The sequence below is a fragment of the Poecilia formosa genome, unplaced genomic scaffold (genome assembly GCF_000485575.1).
Source record: "Poecilia formosa unplaced genomic scaffold, Poecilia_formosa-5.1.2 Scaffold88, whole genome shotgun sequence".
NCBI classification, from domain to species: Eukaryota; Metazoa; Chordata; class Actinopteri; order Cyprinodontiformes; family Poeciliidae; genus Poecilia; species Poecilia formosa.
In genome coordinates, this window is record NW_006800027.1 from 1861465 (window position 1) to 1875886 (window position 14422).

Sequence of the window (14422 nt, forward strand, 5' to 3'; positions counted from 1 at the left end):
ACACACATGGGTGTTATGGGTATACAGTGATAAAATGTTCCACACAAACGCATTATTGTAGCTGTACGTCGGTTTTGACCTTTGCGCAACAGATCAGACCGGCAAATTGCTCAATCTCAGGATTCCTAATCCAATAATCCACCGCCAGATGATCCCCTGAGCGCACAGGTAAGACTGTAGTCTTTATTCTTTCTCTGGTAGGTGAAAGCCCCCGCGGAGTTACTGTAAACCACTCCCGCTCCTGGGATAGGGCGTGCGTCAGGAGCGCAGGTGAGATTATTAGACTATCCAGCTCACACAGCGTCTCCTGAAGCAGATAGAGGTGGGAATAAAACACTGGGGCAAAGTTTAGGGAGCTCTAAAAAGCATAGGAGCGAGCTTTAAAGACCGGTCGGTCCAGAGGCGACAGAGAAGGCGGCACAGGAAGACGCAGTCTGGAAAAAGTTACGGATGCAAACGACACTTTTGAGATTTTCCTCTTTTTATTAAAACACTGCGAGCAGAAGAGAAGAGATTATCTGCAGCCATGAAGAAAACTTCATATCCAGGTGAGCGATTTGAAGCAACACCCCCTGTACCTTTAGTCTATTTGTAAAAAGAAAATACCTAATGTTGGGGGTTATTTAACAGCTTGCAAAGTAAGTTTTTCTTTTTTTTTTATCACTGCTTTTCTTCATATCTAAAATCCCCTTTATGCGAAAGGCCCCACGCTGCGTGGGATCTGTGGGTGTGGTTTTTTTTTTTATGTATATCCATTTCTTGACTCCGCTCACAAAGTCGCATAAACAGGTTGTGACATCATGACAGAAAGCCTGGCTCCTGTTTTCCGCCCTGAAGAATGACATACTTTATGCTTCTGGGTCAAATCCAACCTGTTTTATGACTGGTGGCATCTGAGTTTGACTCCTGTGACAGTTTTTTTTCTTTTCTTTTAAAGGTTCAAATGGACAGCTATGAATTTTTTTAAAAATCAATCACTCATGCATTTGTCTAAAAACTTGCATTTATCAATCTAATCAGAAGTATAAAAATGTTTCATAAATGAAGCCAAAATAGCTCTATTTAAAACAACAACAACATGCATTTCAACCTAAGATCGTCAACGAAGTCTGGTGGTGGAAGTTTCATAGTTTGGACATGTTTTGCTGCGTTTGATTTAAAATGACCTGCCAGTAGCTGTAAAACTAAGAGTTTGTTAAGAATCTTGCAGTGTGATTGCAAATGGGGTTTGAGCAACAAACAATAAGAGGAGAGTAAAGTTACAATACTTTGAAATAATTTTAAAAAGAATATTACACAGTTCTTCTGTGTTAAACTCTTTTTACTACCACTTTTCTGCATGTTTTAGAATAAATCTCAAGTACTTTCAAGCATATCTTCACATGCATAGAAGGCTTTTTTTATCTTCATCTCCTCCTGCTTTTGTCTTTTTCTACCAATACTAATCCTCCTTTCACTTTCTGCCGTTGCAGCCTGCTAGCTATATCTCTCATCTCTCCATTCACAGCTCAAAAGCCTTCCTCGTCTTCCTCCTCTTCAGTTCTCCTTTCTCCAAGCCACAACGTGGGCCACAGCCTGCAGAATGCCAGCTTTCCTGGCTCCTCTTCCCGAAGTCTTTAGGTGCGATGGAGCGTCTGACAGTTTTCCATTGGAGAGGAGCACATGTTGGGTCATGCTGCTTCGCCTCCTCCTCCTCCTTCTCCTGCTGTTGCATGTGTGTGTGTGTGTGTGTGTGTGTGTGTGTGTGTGTGTGTGTTTGTGTGAGAAAGAGAGTGAAATCTGTCTGACTAAAGTTGTCTTAGTCTTTGTTAGTGCTTCCTGCTTGGAGAATAGTCTAATAACAAAGTATGCATTTAATCTGTTGTGTGGATGTGTTGTGAAGGGGCCGTTCTCGACAGGCATCTGGGATGCAGAGGCGTGGCGTTCGCAGAGGGAGTCTGACTTGTGTGTGGCCATGTGTGCGTGTGTGTGTGCGTGTGTGTGTGTCAGTTTTGTAGGCAAATAAGGAAAGCTCTCACACTTCAGCTAATTTTAAATGTAACCTCTATTAGTACTGTAATGAAACATGATACTTAGGGGTTGTTGTGGTTTGTATGGACATCAATGGTCAATCATGCAACCTCTTGTACTTGTGAAGCTGATCCGTGCATTGCACACCACTTCCTTAAGTTGCCTGGATCAATCAGTAACCTGAGTGAATGCAACAACACACAGAGTCATTATTTTTCCTAGTACACACTCCTCCTGGTTTGTTCTTTCATGTCCTGCACAAAAAAAGAAGCACACGCACGCACACACACACACACACACACACACACACACACACACACACACACATACACATGCGCCTTGTCTACTCCTACCTGTGACACTCACTCCATGTTGCATTTTGGCTTTTAAACTGTTTATGCTGGAGGGCGAGCAAGGCTTTGACTCAAAGCCCGAAGCAATTGTTAAATGGTAACTTGAAAGTGGAGCTATAAACTGTGTTGAGACATATTTGGCCTGTCATCTAGCAGAGCATGCCGAGGATGGTCTAACCATCAATTTGAAAGCTACAAGGCTGTGAATAATAGACTAATAAGCTACTGGAACATGTGGATGTGCGTACGGTGCTGCGGTTTCATGTGAAATGCGGGTGTTTTCACTCTGCCCAGGGTTACGCTTGGAAAAAGCTCGTGAAAACAGCAGAGAACCTGTGGGAGTACCACCGAGTCACACGAGTGGTGGTGGTGGTGAAACAGGAAAATGTTGGGTGTCTTGGGTAGTAGATTAACCCAAAACATTTACAATTATAGATCTGATGATTAACAAATACGGAAATAAAAAAAGCACCAAGTTTCCAAATTAATCACATGGAAAATATATCTAAAAAAAAACTGAATGCAACTTTTTCATAAAAAAAATAACCCATGTAAAACCTACAATTGTTATGATATCTGCATTTAAAGACACACCTCAGTGCTTCATCATTTTAACCCAACGTTATTAAGAGACATTGTGGAAGGTCCAGAGAGTGCAGACCTCTAACCCGAACACTAAGGGCTCATCGGACAACCGCAAAGCTCCACATGAGCAACCACCTGCTTCCCATTTTAAAAAAGTTAATTGTTTAGACTTAAAAGGAAACTAAAGTGGTGATAGAAAACCCACACAAAGATAATAATGGAAGATCTAACCGCTGCATACCTGAAACTCTTGTATCCATTTTATTTCATGTGGTTCAAAAGACAATGTTTACGTAGCGAAATAACCAAAAGGCATTATCTCAATAGGTTTTCTTCGCCTTATCCTGCACCGTGCCTTATCTGTACCTCAACTATTTATCACAAAACCCAAGATCTCGACCACAAGTACTGAGAAGGTGTTAGAGAAGACGTTAAGGTAGTACAGGCACACAGAATTATGGCAGTATTAATTGGTAATATTAAATAATACACTTTCTACTTCACGTTTTTCTTTGAAACGATAAAATCGATAAATATCAGAATCATGTTAGCATAATTAGCAATGAAAACAAAAGCAGAAATCTTCAGTGTTTGTCCGACTTGTTCATACAACCAAGCGCCACCTGCAGCGTGAAGTTCCTCCGGCTGCAGGAGACCAACAATCTACGTCTATGCAGTTCCCCTCGTGTGGAGCCTGCTCTCAAGTGTCCACTCTGCTTTGTGTTTGTGGTCTGCAGTCAAGAATGGAGCTCTGTGATGGTCAGCTGATACAACAGGCGGCTAGTGTTGTCCTGCTCGCCCGAGGCCTGGAGAAAAGCCTGTAGGAAAAAAATGGCAGACCCAGAGAGGTTCTGACGCATGTGGACCAGCATCCAGATGCTTTTAGAGTAGATATGAGTGTGTTTCAGTGTTTCAGATGTTGTAGCCGCATGCGCTGTTATCTGATTAGTACTTGTTGAAACATTTCTTCATGGACAAATGGAAATCCTGTCGTGCTAAGCAGGGCCAAGAGCCACGGATCAGGCAGCAAATAGCAACTCAACTGTTTGGCAGGAACAGCCTTCTCCTGTCATGACAGGAGTAAATATTTGTATGTTCATAGAAATCAGTTGAAGTGTTGGCCGCTTTTGCTCTCTGGGCATGTTGGAGTGACAAACATTTCCTGAACAAGCTTCAAAATCCACGCGAACAAGTGAGCACGATAGCTGAAGCGCTAACCTTTGGTCATGTCTGGTTCCGCTTTTTTTCACACTTTATGTCTGACTACAAAAGTGTTTTAGCATTAAAGATAGCCTAAGCAAATACAGACTGTGTGTTTTAAATGAGGACTTCATTTGTTGATGAGAAATCATTATACCCTGAAGCTAACAATTGCTTGTAAAGCCTTTGTGCATGAATTGCCATCAAACATTTACGTTTGCCAAAACTGTAAGTGAATCTTGTCGGCTTGATCTTCTTTGCAGAATTATTTTACTTCTGCACCACTGAAGGGTTTTCAAGCACAAACTGCCTGTTTAAAGTCACTCAAGATTTGACTAGGCCGCTTCAAAACCTTCATTTGACTTTTTCTATGTCATTCAGAGATTATCTGCCGCATAACCCAAGCGTGCTTGGCTGGACATTCATCTTCTGGATTTTCTGGTAGAAAGCAGAAGTTAAGGTTTCATCGATTATTAATGTCATCCAGGTCCTGAAGCAGAAAAGCAGCCCAAGATCATCATACTACCACCACCGCTATGTTCTCTGTCTGAAAAATGGTTTTAGTTTTATGTCAGATGGAAAAGGCACACCTTCCATAAAGTCAACAGAATATTTTGACTTTTGTAACCTCCTGGATAAGTTGTTGATGCTCTCTTACAGTGATTTTGGTAGGTTGGTCACTCCTGAAATGTTTTTCCCGTTGGTTTGCTGGAGCTCTAGAAACTGCCTTGCAACTCCTCACAGACTGATAAATGTCAAGGACTTTATTTCTAATTTATTTTGTATTCTTTACTGAGCCTATTGCATTGCTTTTTCAGGTCTTTAAGTCTACTTCATGTTGTCAGGCAAGTTCTGCTTAGGGGAGTTCTGGATTTCACACATCTGGTTGTAATCAGAACCAAGCTGTCCAAAAATGCAGCTGATCACAGTTAATTCAGGCAATTACATGTTCACATGGGTCCCGGCTGGTTTTGTATCAAATCATCAATTGAAAACGGCTTTGTGTACTCAAGTTATTGCTGTTTATGTCATGATATGAATCACAAAAGCAAAGGGAGAAAAAAGAAACCTGCAACTAATCTGTACGATTACTTTCATGACACTTTAGGTTTAGAGAAAACTCAGATTAATAATACGCTTCTTGGTGCACACCCTTACAGTGTGCAAAAAGACTCTGCATCAGACAGTGGATCAGGCACATGATGTTGCACGCTTCAGTGTTAAGATGGAATGACAATGTTTGTTTAGCTGCTGCTTCTTAAATCCTCCATCCAAACATGGAAATCTGTGCAAACGTACAAATTCAAAGGCCTTTCTCAAAACCTGGGGTTGGCCTGGAGAGTTTAAATGCACTCCCTTATTCAGTTGCTCACCTACGACTTACAGTAAGCGCATACTTCTCAGGGGAGGTCAAATCTCATAAAGCTCTAGGAGCTATTTAACTGCCTCTCCTGGGTTTTAACAGCTTTACCATGATCCTTATCTAAAACAGTCACATTGTTTTATAGACTGCAGCAGCATCCTGGTTAATTCCTCTCACAGACACTTCATTTGGCAGACCTGAATGCACGTTGTGCAGATAACAGACAGATTTTGTGTGTTTGGTGGCGTGGTGCCGGTTTTCAGCGAGGTGGAAGTAGGAAGAGGTGTTGTCCATCTGTCGCCTCGGCGCCAGGACTCGGGAGGAGCGCGGTTTCGAGGGTCAAAGTCGACGTCTTGCCTAAACTGCTCATGCGTCCATGTCTCTGCATGAGTCGGGTACTGTGTGGGTGTGAAGGTGTGTTCTTCTTGCCTTACCTTGACGTTGGCCCTGCTGTGAAAAAAACTCGAGGTCTTATCTGGGCCGTAAAAAAAAAAAAAAAAAGCTATCTTGAAAAATTACCTCTGTGCAAAAAAAAAAAAAAAAAAAGCTATCTTGAAAAATTACCTCTGTGCCTTTTCATCTCCTGTCTTTCCTTTCATTCTTTCACTCGCCTTGTTTTTTTCCACAAATGCTCCCCCTCGTTCACGCCGCGCAGTTTTGAAACGTTGTTTGCAGCGTACCCTGAACGTGTGTAACGAGGGCCATAAAAACACAATGGAGGACGACTGAAAAGCAGGAAACAAGCTTAGTGACATTTAACCTTTTTGCATGCACAGGTTTAACTTGACAAATTATGATTGCAAGAAAATTGTCCACACCTAAACTTGTATGGAAATCCTGAGCCGCTCTGCAGACAAACCACCCTGGTGGGTTAGATTGAGAGAAAATGTTTTTCTTTTAACCTGCTGCTTGACAACCTTGACTTATGATTTCTTATTTCCCATTTCTTATGATTTTGCTTTCATTGACTGAGAGTTTTGAATTTATTTATTTATTTTGGAGCTCTGAAATCCTTCTGTATTTCTTTGTAAGCATATAAATCCCAGCTGAAGTCAACGGATTAGCCAGAGTTGTCAGTAATTTGACATAATAGGGAGTTTTAACCACTTGTTCCAGATATAAACATGATTTGTCCCTCCTCCTAAACTGAAAACCAATGAAAAAAATAAAACAAAACTAAGATTAAAAAGGTAAAAAGAAACTTGAAGAGTCAGAAGGTTTGCTGAAATGTACCTTAAATAAATTGCAAATGCACTAAGCAAAACAGATCATGCACAATGATGAATTGGGATAAAATTAGCCACCTTGTTGTCTCTATGCTTTTTAAAAAAAGACCAACAAAGTGGCAAAACTTTGTTTAAATTATCCAGCAGATACTTTGTTGGGGTTGGACGTTGACTTACAAATGCACTAAACCAAGTTTAAATTTTATTTAATCCACAAACGACCAAAAGGGAAATGAAAAATGCATAGAGTGGAAATCAGTGCAAACAACCCCTCATTTACGATCATTAAAATATTCTTCAGCAAGTTAAAGAAGTCACTCCGAACCGTAAAACTGGCTCTTAGGCTCCAATTTATGATCTGAGTCTTGGTGGATTCATGGACATCACAATTAATCTTCTTTCATTCAAGTGCCACAGTCAAGTTGGAACTTGGATACAATTTGTTCTTCTGGCAGGACGATGATCTTAAACACACTCGAGAACTGGTTTTAACTTCTGTCGTTTGTTTCTGTAATGGCCTTCTCAAAGCCGTGACCTAAGATCTGTGGATTATCTGGCCTCAGTTACTTTTAATCCAACCAGGCCTCTGTGGATTTGAGATGAATTTAATCCTATGGACCAGATTTTTTTGTCTCTTACACTATCATTGAAGTTCAACTGTCTGTAAACGTCCAGCATTAGTGTGACAGTGATCTCCATGATACGTGTACGTAAACTTCTCAGTGTTAGACAGTAAAGAGTCTGTTGAAGGCTGTAGGCAGAAAGAGATAATTGACTGAAATGAATGCCTGCCATCATACATGAAATATCACTCTCTAGGTTTTAAAAGAATCACTGTAGCTTTACGTCAGCAGCGTCTGCAACAAGCTCCACTGATTTATGTGTTAATCGAAACGCTGCCTCACTCTGAAGGGAAGGGCGTTCCTTTAACGAGATCACGGGAGGAAAAAGGGGAGGGAATAAAAGAGGGAAGATACTTCACCTCCTGTCTTCCTGCTCAAACACGGGCGGCATGGCCTCCTTGAGCAAACACAGAAATGTCAGCAGGTTGTGAAAAGGCACTGCAAGTTTTGTAAGCTATTCTGTCCTTTTTCACACATGTAGAAGAACTGACCTCCCCTTCAGGGAGTATAAGGCTTTATGTCCCTATATTCACAGAGAAATGTTTAGAATATAAAGTAGTTTTTATATTTCAAACTTACAAACTGTGGTATAGTCTCCTGCTGTTTCTTTCTCTTGTCATTTGACTCTAATAACTAATCAATTGATGCATTTGGGAAGTAGTCATGGCAACACACACACGCACACACACACACGCACACACACACACAAACACACACACACTCAATCATAAGTTGGTATTTCTACCCATATTAGGACTTTGCATTGGCTTCCACTAGTTTTAGTGATTGCATTTATGCCAAATCCAGACATTTTCAGTAACCTTAACCATTACTAGTCTATTCCTAACCCTAAACAAATCTAATTCCCACCGTAACTCTAAACCCTTAACCCTGTATAGGGGCGTCCACCACATTCGGACCGGGCTTTAGATTCCTTAAGGCCCACTGGTTTTCAGAAGATTAGTAAATATGCTAGAAATGATCCTAAATAGAAGCTAAACAAGTGCATAGCCACAGACGTAGTACTACAGGTCTCCTTAAGCATCACAAATTACATCAATCAGCTGAGTCTTGGTGCAAACACGGAGACATTTTATGACTTGTATCATCCCTGAGAAGTGCGAATTATCTCTCAGTGTTAACACAAGTAAGTGTGTTGACCTCTGCTGCACGTAACTCTCTCATGGGAAAAGTATGACAAAAGAAGCCTACAAAGCCTTCCAGAGGAAGTACGGCTGTTGTTTCTGTGTGTGTCTGAGGCCTCGGACAAGACTGAGCAGGAGAAATAAGTTAATGCTGCAGAGAGTCACACTTTTCAACCAACACGTTGCAGATGTTACTCCTGTGGCTTAAATTTAGACCCAATGAATTAGGGAGTGTATGTTTGCTCTACTGTCATGTGAAAACCACAGATAATGTTGTACAGTTTCAGCACTTCCACTTATAAAGGTGTTGCTACTACTCTTTCCTCTATATCCTCTATTTGCTGCAGTGCTTAACTTGAGCAGTTTGAGTCAGTGTATGTTCAAGAAGGGCGTATACCTGCGAGCCTGTTTATTTTTCTTTTCTTTTCAGGCTTTCTTCTCCCGTAGAAGACTTTAGGTACAGACATGTTTTTAGCTGCAAGGCTTGACAGTTTGGATGGACCACCTCTGTATGCCGTTCACACTCTGAGATGTATACAAATACAAGTTGCACAGTTGTAACACATGGGATTGCTGCTTAAAATCTTAAAAGTGGAGCGTGCACTTGAGACCATTTTTTGTAGAAAAGCCTTCGGTGACAGCTGCAGCTGCCAGTTTGATGACTGGATGCCTGCCAGTGTTGCACACCTATAAACAATGTTGCCTATTCTCCTATTCTCCTGTCCAAAAGAGCTGAAAATCTGTCAGATTGAGTGAGGAGGGTTGGTTTTTAAGTCCAGCAACAAATTCTACATTAGATTTAGATCTTGACTTTCATTCTCAAGTCCTTTCCAATGTACGGCATATTTTCTTTCACAAATTTCTTCACCCATATAAGACAACTTTACAGTTAGTAAAGGAGCCTAAATAAAATGAATAGACAGGCTTTCTCTGCATCTGATTGTTAATTTGTAGCTTAACATTTCTCATAGTTAGCCACAGATGAAGCATGTTTTCAGATTATTTATATTGAACTTAAATGATTATAACCAAACAGTGATCACAAGTTATAGTAGCACAACTTCATATATTATATAACACTTACATTGTACTCCATTAAATATAAAAAGAAGCCATACAAGAAAAAGGAATTTGGTAAAAATGTTACTTATCTACTGAGCAACTGATCATAACATCTAAAAATAAATAACATTATTAGATTATGGCAGATGGAGCGATTTTTCAGATACATTTTTGAATTGAAAACTATTACTTTTAATAGGTGATGCATGTTAAAACAGGGCAAAGTACTGGAAGTGGCCTCAAAGGTTCCAGCAGAAATAAAAATAACATTAGAATAACAAAGTTTCTGTATGAATAGAAAGTCTCACTTTAGCATAAACTGTAGGTGTATGTCTGGGTCTGGAGTATTTTTTGGTTAAAATGTGTTTATTAATGCTCAGTGTTATTGTTCATTGAAGTTTCTTGCAGTGGGTGGAGTAGCCATAAATTTTACTCAAGCAAGAGTACATTTTGATGTCTGCAGGCGGTTTTTCTCACTTGTAACTTTAAAATTCAACTTCTGAGTAAAAATTTAATTCGGTGTCAGTTTTTTCCACTTGATGCAATTATTATCATGCATAGCCATCAACATAAAAGGTACAGATGCAGAAGCTTGGATAGAGTGCACACTTTGATAGTGTCATTAGTTTAACAAAATCATCATCCTTAAGTCCCTAACAAGCTGCTTTATTCACATCTTCCAGTCACAGTAAGCAGTGACACACTCAACTCCCCCACCTCGGTGAGGCCATCTTCGCTTGTTGTGAAACTCGGTGAGAAATAGAGCTTGCTGGTCTGATGAGCAGAGACCAAATGTCACCATCTGCTGAGCTGTGGTACAAGAACGATTTCTGCGAAACTCAAAACAGGATGGGATGGCTGACTCATCAGCCAGAAGATGAACACAGTTTATCTAAGCAGCAGTCGGTACTGAAGGGACAGGAAGCAGTGAAGAGTGACAGCAACCTGAAACATCTTTTCAGCATGTCATCTCCTGTTCTTGGAACAAGAGAGTGAAGCTCGCCACAGATTGATGTCTCATGTTTGCACTAAAGACTGAAACACTGATACTAAAGTGTCAAAGCCCACTTTAGTATCATCGAGCAACCAAACTGAAATAAAAACTCAATCTGAGTTCACTTTTAAAACAAGCACATTTTCTGCAGGAATGACGTGCATCAAGGATGTTTGCCAATTCCTAGCTTTAGCCAGACATCCTTCAGTGCTGCAAACTATGCAGTTGAGAAATATCAGCTTTTTGTTCAAATCTGACTCACAAACATCCTCTGAAGCTAAAGTGTTCCTCTGAAACTCACACTTTTTTAAAATGTGCCATGTTCAAGTCATTAAAGAAATAGTCGGGTGGGTCTTAGTAGTTAGCAGCGTCAGGGTAGACAACAAGATCTATCATTTAGAAATGTGTGCATTATTAACTAAAGGAACTGCTTGAAGGAGGGGCTTAGAGGAAGCATTAAATTAAAAGAAGCGCGCTGAACGTTTTGTAGAGATAACAGATTATCAAGCTCAGCGTTTCTTTGAACAAAAATTGAACCTGACAAGGTGACCTGAGCTGTACACTTCAGGTTTTCCGTCTTATATTACTCCAGCTACCTAGCTTGTTTTTACAGGGCCTCAGTAGCGCCCTCTGTAGGGGGTTATCTTGTAACCAATGGGCTGTCAGCTCGAGCCCCTTCTCTGTCCATCTTTTCCTTGGATTCTCACGGTAAATTTTATTAACTTTTCCTGCTTGTTTTTTTCTTTTCAGTGCGATCAGCCAGCGCTCGAACAAGAAGAACAGAAAGAGAAATCACTAGCCCCAGTAAGTAGATTACACTTCTTCTTTTGTCTTGTTTTGTTTTTCTACGTTTATCATACATAACTCCATTCCCATATTTCTTTTATGTACATGCTCATCGATCATGTAGGTGTTTAGACTTTGTGGAAGTTTTATATGCTACAAATAAAATAGGGATTGTATTTATTTTGTTATGGTAAGTGTGACATTAAATCAGATGCACAAAAAATTCAACAAACTTAGAGTTTAGATTTTAAACATTAATATCTTACAATTAAACCCAGACGGCTTTCAGTTCCGCTGGAGTTTTAGGTTGTTTTCATGTCTTTTGTCTGAACAGTCCTGGCTACCTCTGTTTTAAATGTCAGAGTAGTTGCTGCTCTTACACTCTGCATCAATCTTTCTGTTTCTTCAACAAAAATGAATGACAGACCTAAGTGTCACTTCCTACACAGGAACGAGTGGTGCCGGAAATTACTTGTTGTTACACAACTTGAAGTTAGTGCAGTCGTTAGCCACTTATTTATAATGCACCTTTGGTTTCAAGTGTACAGAAATTAGTTTTGATGACCTCCAATGCCGAGGGCAGACTCCTTCCTGCCCAGATAACAGCTGATAGTTGAGGGAGCAGCAGGGAACTGATGCACTGATAAAGGCAAAAGTCAGAGACCAGACAACATTCTTGTTACCTCGGAGCTAACTTAAGTTTGATTTATTTTATTTCTAAATGTTTTTTGCTTGTACTGTGTTGTGTGTAGTTGACACAGTGCAGATTTAAAAGACACTTTAGTGCTAAACGCACAAACAAGAAAACACAACTATCATTTTTACTTCAGAGCATTCAGCTGCTGGTTTAACTGTGCTGCAGGTAATATAAGATGTAGAGTACAAAAAAAAAAAGAGGAAAATAATCTCACCATGTGATTTTCAGGGTTTGTCAGAGGACTTTCACAATATTAGAAGCCTGCAAGCTGAATCTTGCAGCTGAGGGCTCTGTGAGTCGTTTGCAGTGTGTGTGACAGCAGCCCTCACAAAAGCTGAATTGTAAAATGACCCTCAGGATGTACCACAGAGGGAAAAAGACAAAGGATAAGGGTAAAAACAGAGGCTGTTTAACTCATTCTGGTGGTTGCATATGTTGTACTGCATTTATTCTTTTTTAGCGAATCATTAAAAAATAGTGAGCAATATCAGTTGTTTGCACAATTTGACTGTGGCACAAGCACTCATAGAAAAAAAAAGTAATTTACAACAAGAATAAGTTTTCTTTTGCTTCTTGATGTGTCTTTTTTTTTTTTTTTTTTTTTTAGCATGGAGCACAATGAGTAAATGACTGTGAAGCTCATATCTGATTTAAAACCTTTGAGCAAACACCAGGTGCATAAATATCTCTTAAGTTCCTAATTGTTCTGACATGTTTCCTAGAAAAAGTTCAGTTATTTTGCAAAGAGGGCTACTTCAGCTGTCTTTGTTTTTCAGCTGACTATGGGTCAGACAGTGATAAGGGGTCGGGAGCAAACAAATGGGGTTTTCTCAATGGTTTAAGAACCATTTCTGGCTGAGGTTATTTCAAGGTTTTGTGTGTTTGAAAGTACATAAATGTGCGTGCTTTACCCTGACATGACTGAAAACCACTCTTTGGAGGTGAAGTAAATTTGCTTTAGCACACATGTATGAACAACCTTACACCCAAGTTACTAGGAAGTGCTTAGAGCTGCGGATAAAGCCCTCACTGTCAGCAGGCTTCACTGACGTACGGACGTTTACCACTATCCGTGTGAGTGTGTTTCTGTGGGATGGCTGGCCTGGGTTAGGGAGATGCCCGTATGCAAATCATGCGCCAGCGCAGCAGAGTTACGAGCCCACAAGCATGTTGTTGTTAATATTCATAACTGAAGTCACAAATAGAGTATATTCACATGCAGCCCTGCCCAATAGCTCTCATCTCGGAGTCAGTAGATCAGTGGAACATAAACACAAGACTTTGTGAGAAGACTGAATCAATTGTTTTATTTGAAAACAGAGGGTTCTGATTGAATTTAAAAAGTTACATTTATAGCAGAACAAAGGCTGCTAAAAATGTGTAAACCTGCATGCTGATGGAGGTTACTTTCAAAAAGTGATTAAAATTTGAATTGGAAAAACAGGCAGGAAGGAGATTTTTCAGTTGAAACAATAAGCCTAGTGTTGTGATCTCCACATTTAGATTACGTACCAACACTGTGCTGCCATATAGTCCATAATTTACAGTACTGTGTCTTGAGTCATCCCTCATTTCCTCATAATTTGCTTCCGAGGAGCCAGACCTCCTTGTGCTCTTTTAGTGTTCTTGAGCAATGTTTCCTCCATTTTCTTTTTCCTTTCTTCACTTGTTTTTCTACTTTTCATTCCAGTACTTGACCGATTTCGGAGGAATGTTTAGTTGGTTGTTAGGGCACTTAACCCTGACCAATAAATCATTCAAACAAAGAAAGGCTCCTGAACTGCATGTCTACACAAAGCAGACAACTTAACGCGCTGTTGGGTCTCTGACTTGGGTTTCATTGGCATGCAAATGTACACCGCTTAAAGTAAACAACTCACTACTATCACCTTTCTGTGGATCTCTCAGTGACCTCAGGCAGATTCAGTTGTTAAATTAAAAATAACTGTGGCATGAGCGTTGCAACATAAAAATACAGCACATAAAGCTGCAGAAATGTACACAAGTGATACTCAAGTATCACATTTAATAATGGTTCCTAAACTCATGATACACTATGCAGAAGCTCCGTATGCACTGATGAAGATAATGAAGATGGCGCCAACATCTGACAGTATGACTTTTTAAGTGGGAGCTCCTGTAGACTGAATATTAAGGAATAAACATTCAGCCCAAGATGGTCACTTGATTATTAGACATGGGAAAGATATAAGACTGTGAAAGAATGCTAAAAGTAATTTACCCGCTCCGGGTACCGACACCGACCTCAGTTTTAAACCCTTCATCTCAGTGTACACACTTGCTATACCAAGTCATATATACACTGCTCAAAAAAATAAAGGGAACACTCAAATAACACATCCTAGATCTGAATGAAT

The 14422-nt window shown here is 40.0% G+C and overlaps 1 protein-coding gene across 1 annotated transcript in view; it reads left to right on the forward strand.

Moving 5' to 3' along the window:
* The first annotated feature begins 298 nt into the window (after positions 1–298).
* Positions 299–14422, forward strand: part of septin9a (septin 9a) — a 92311-nt gene continuing 78187 nt past the window's right edge. The window contains exons 1-2 of the mRNA XM_007557443.2: positions 299–548; positions 11312–11365. Coding sequence (XP_007557505.1) covers positions 527–548; positions 11312–11365 — 76 coding nt within the window. The 5' untranslated portion in view covers positions 299–526. The remainder of the gene's footprint in view (positions 549–11311; positions 11366–14422) is intronic.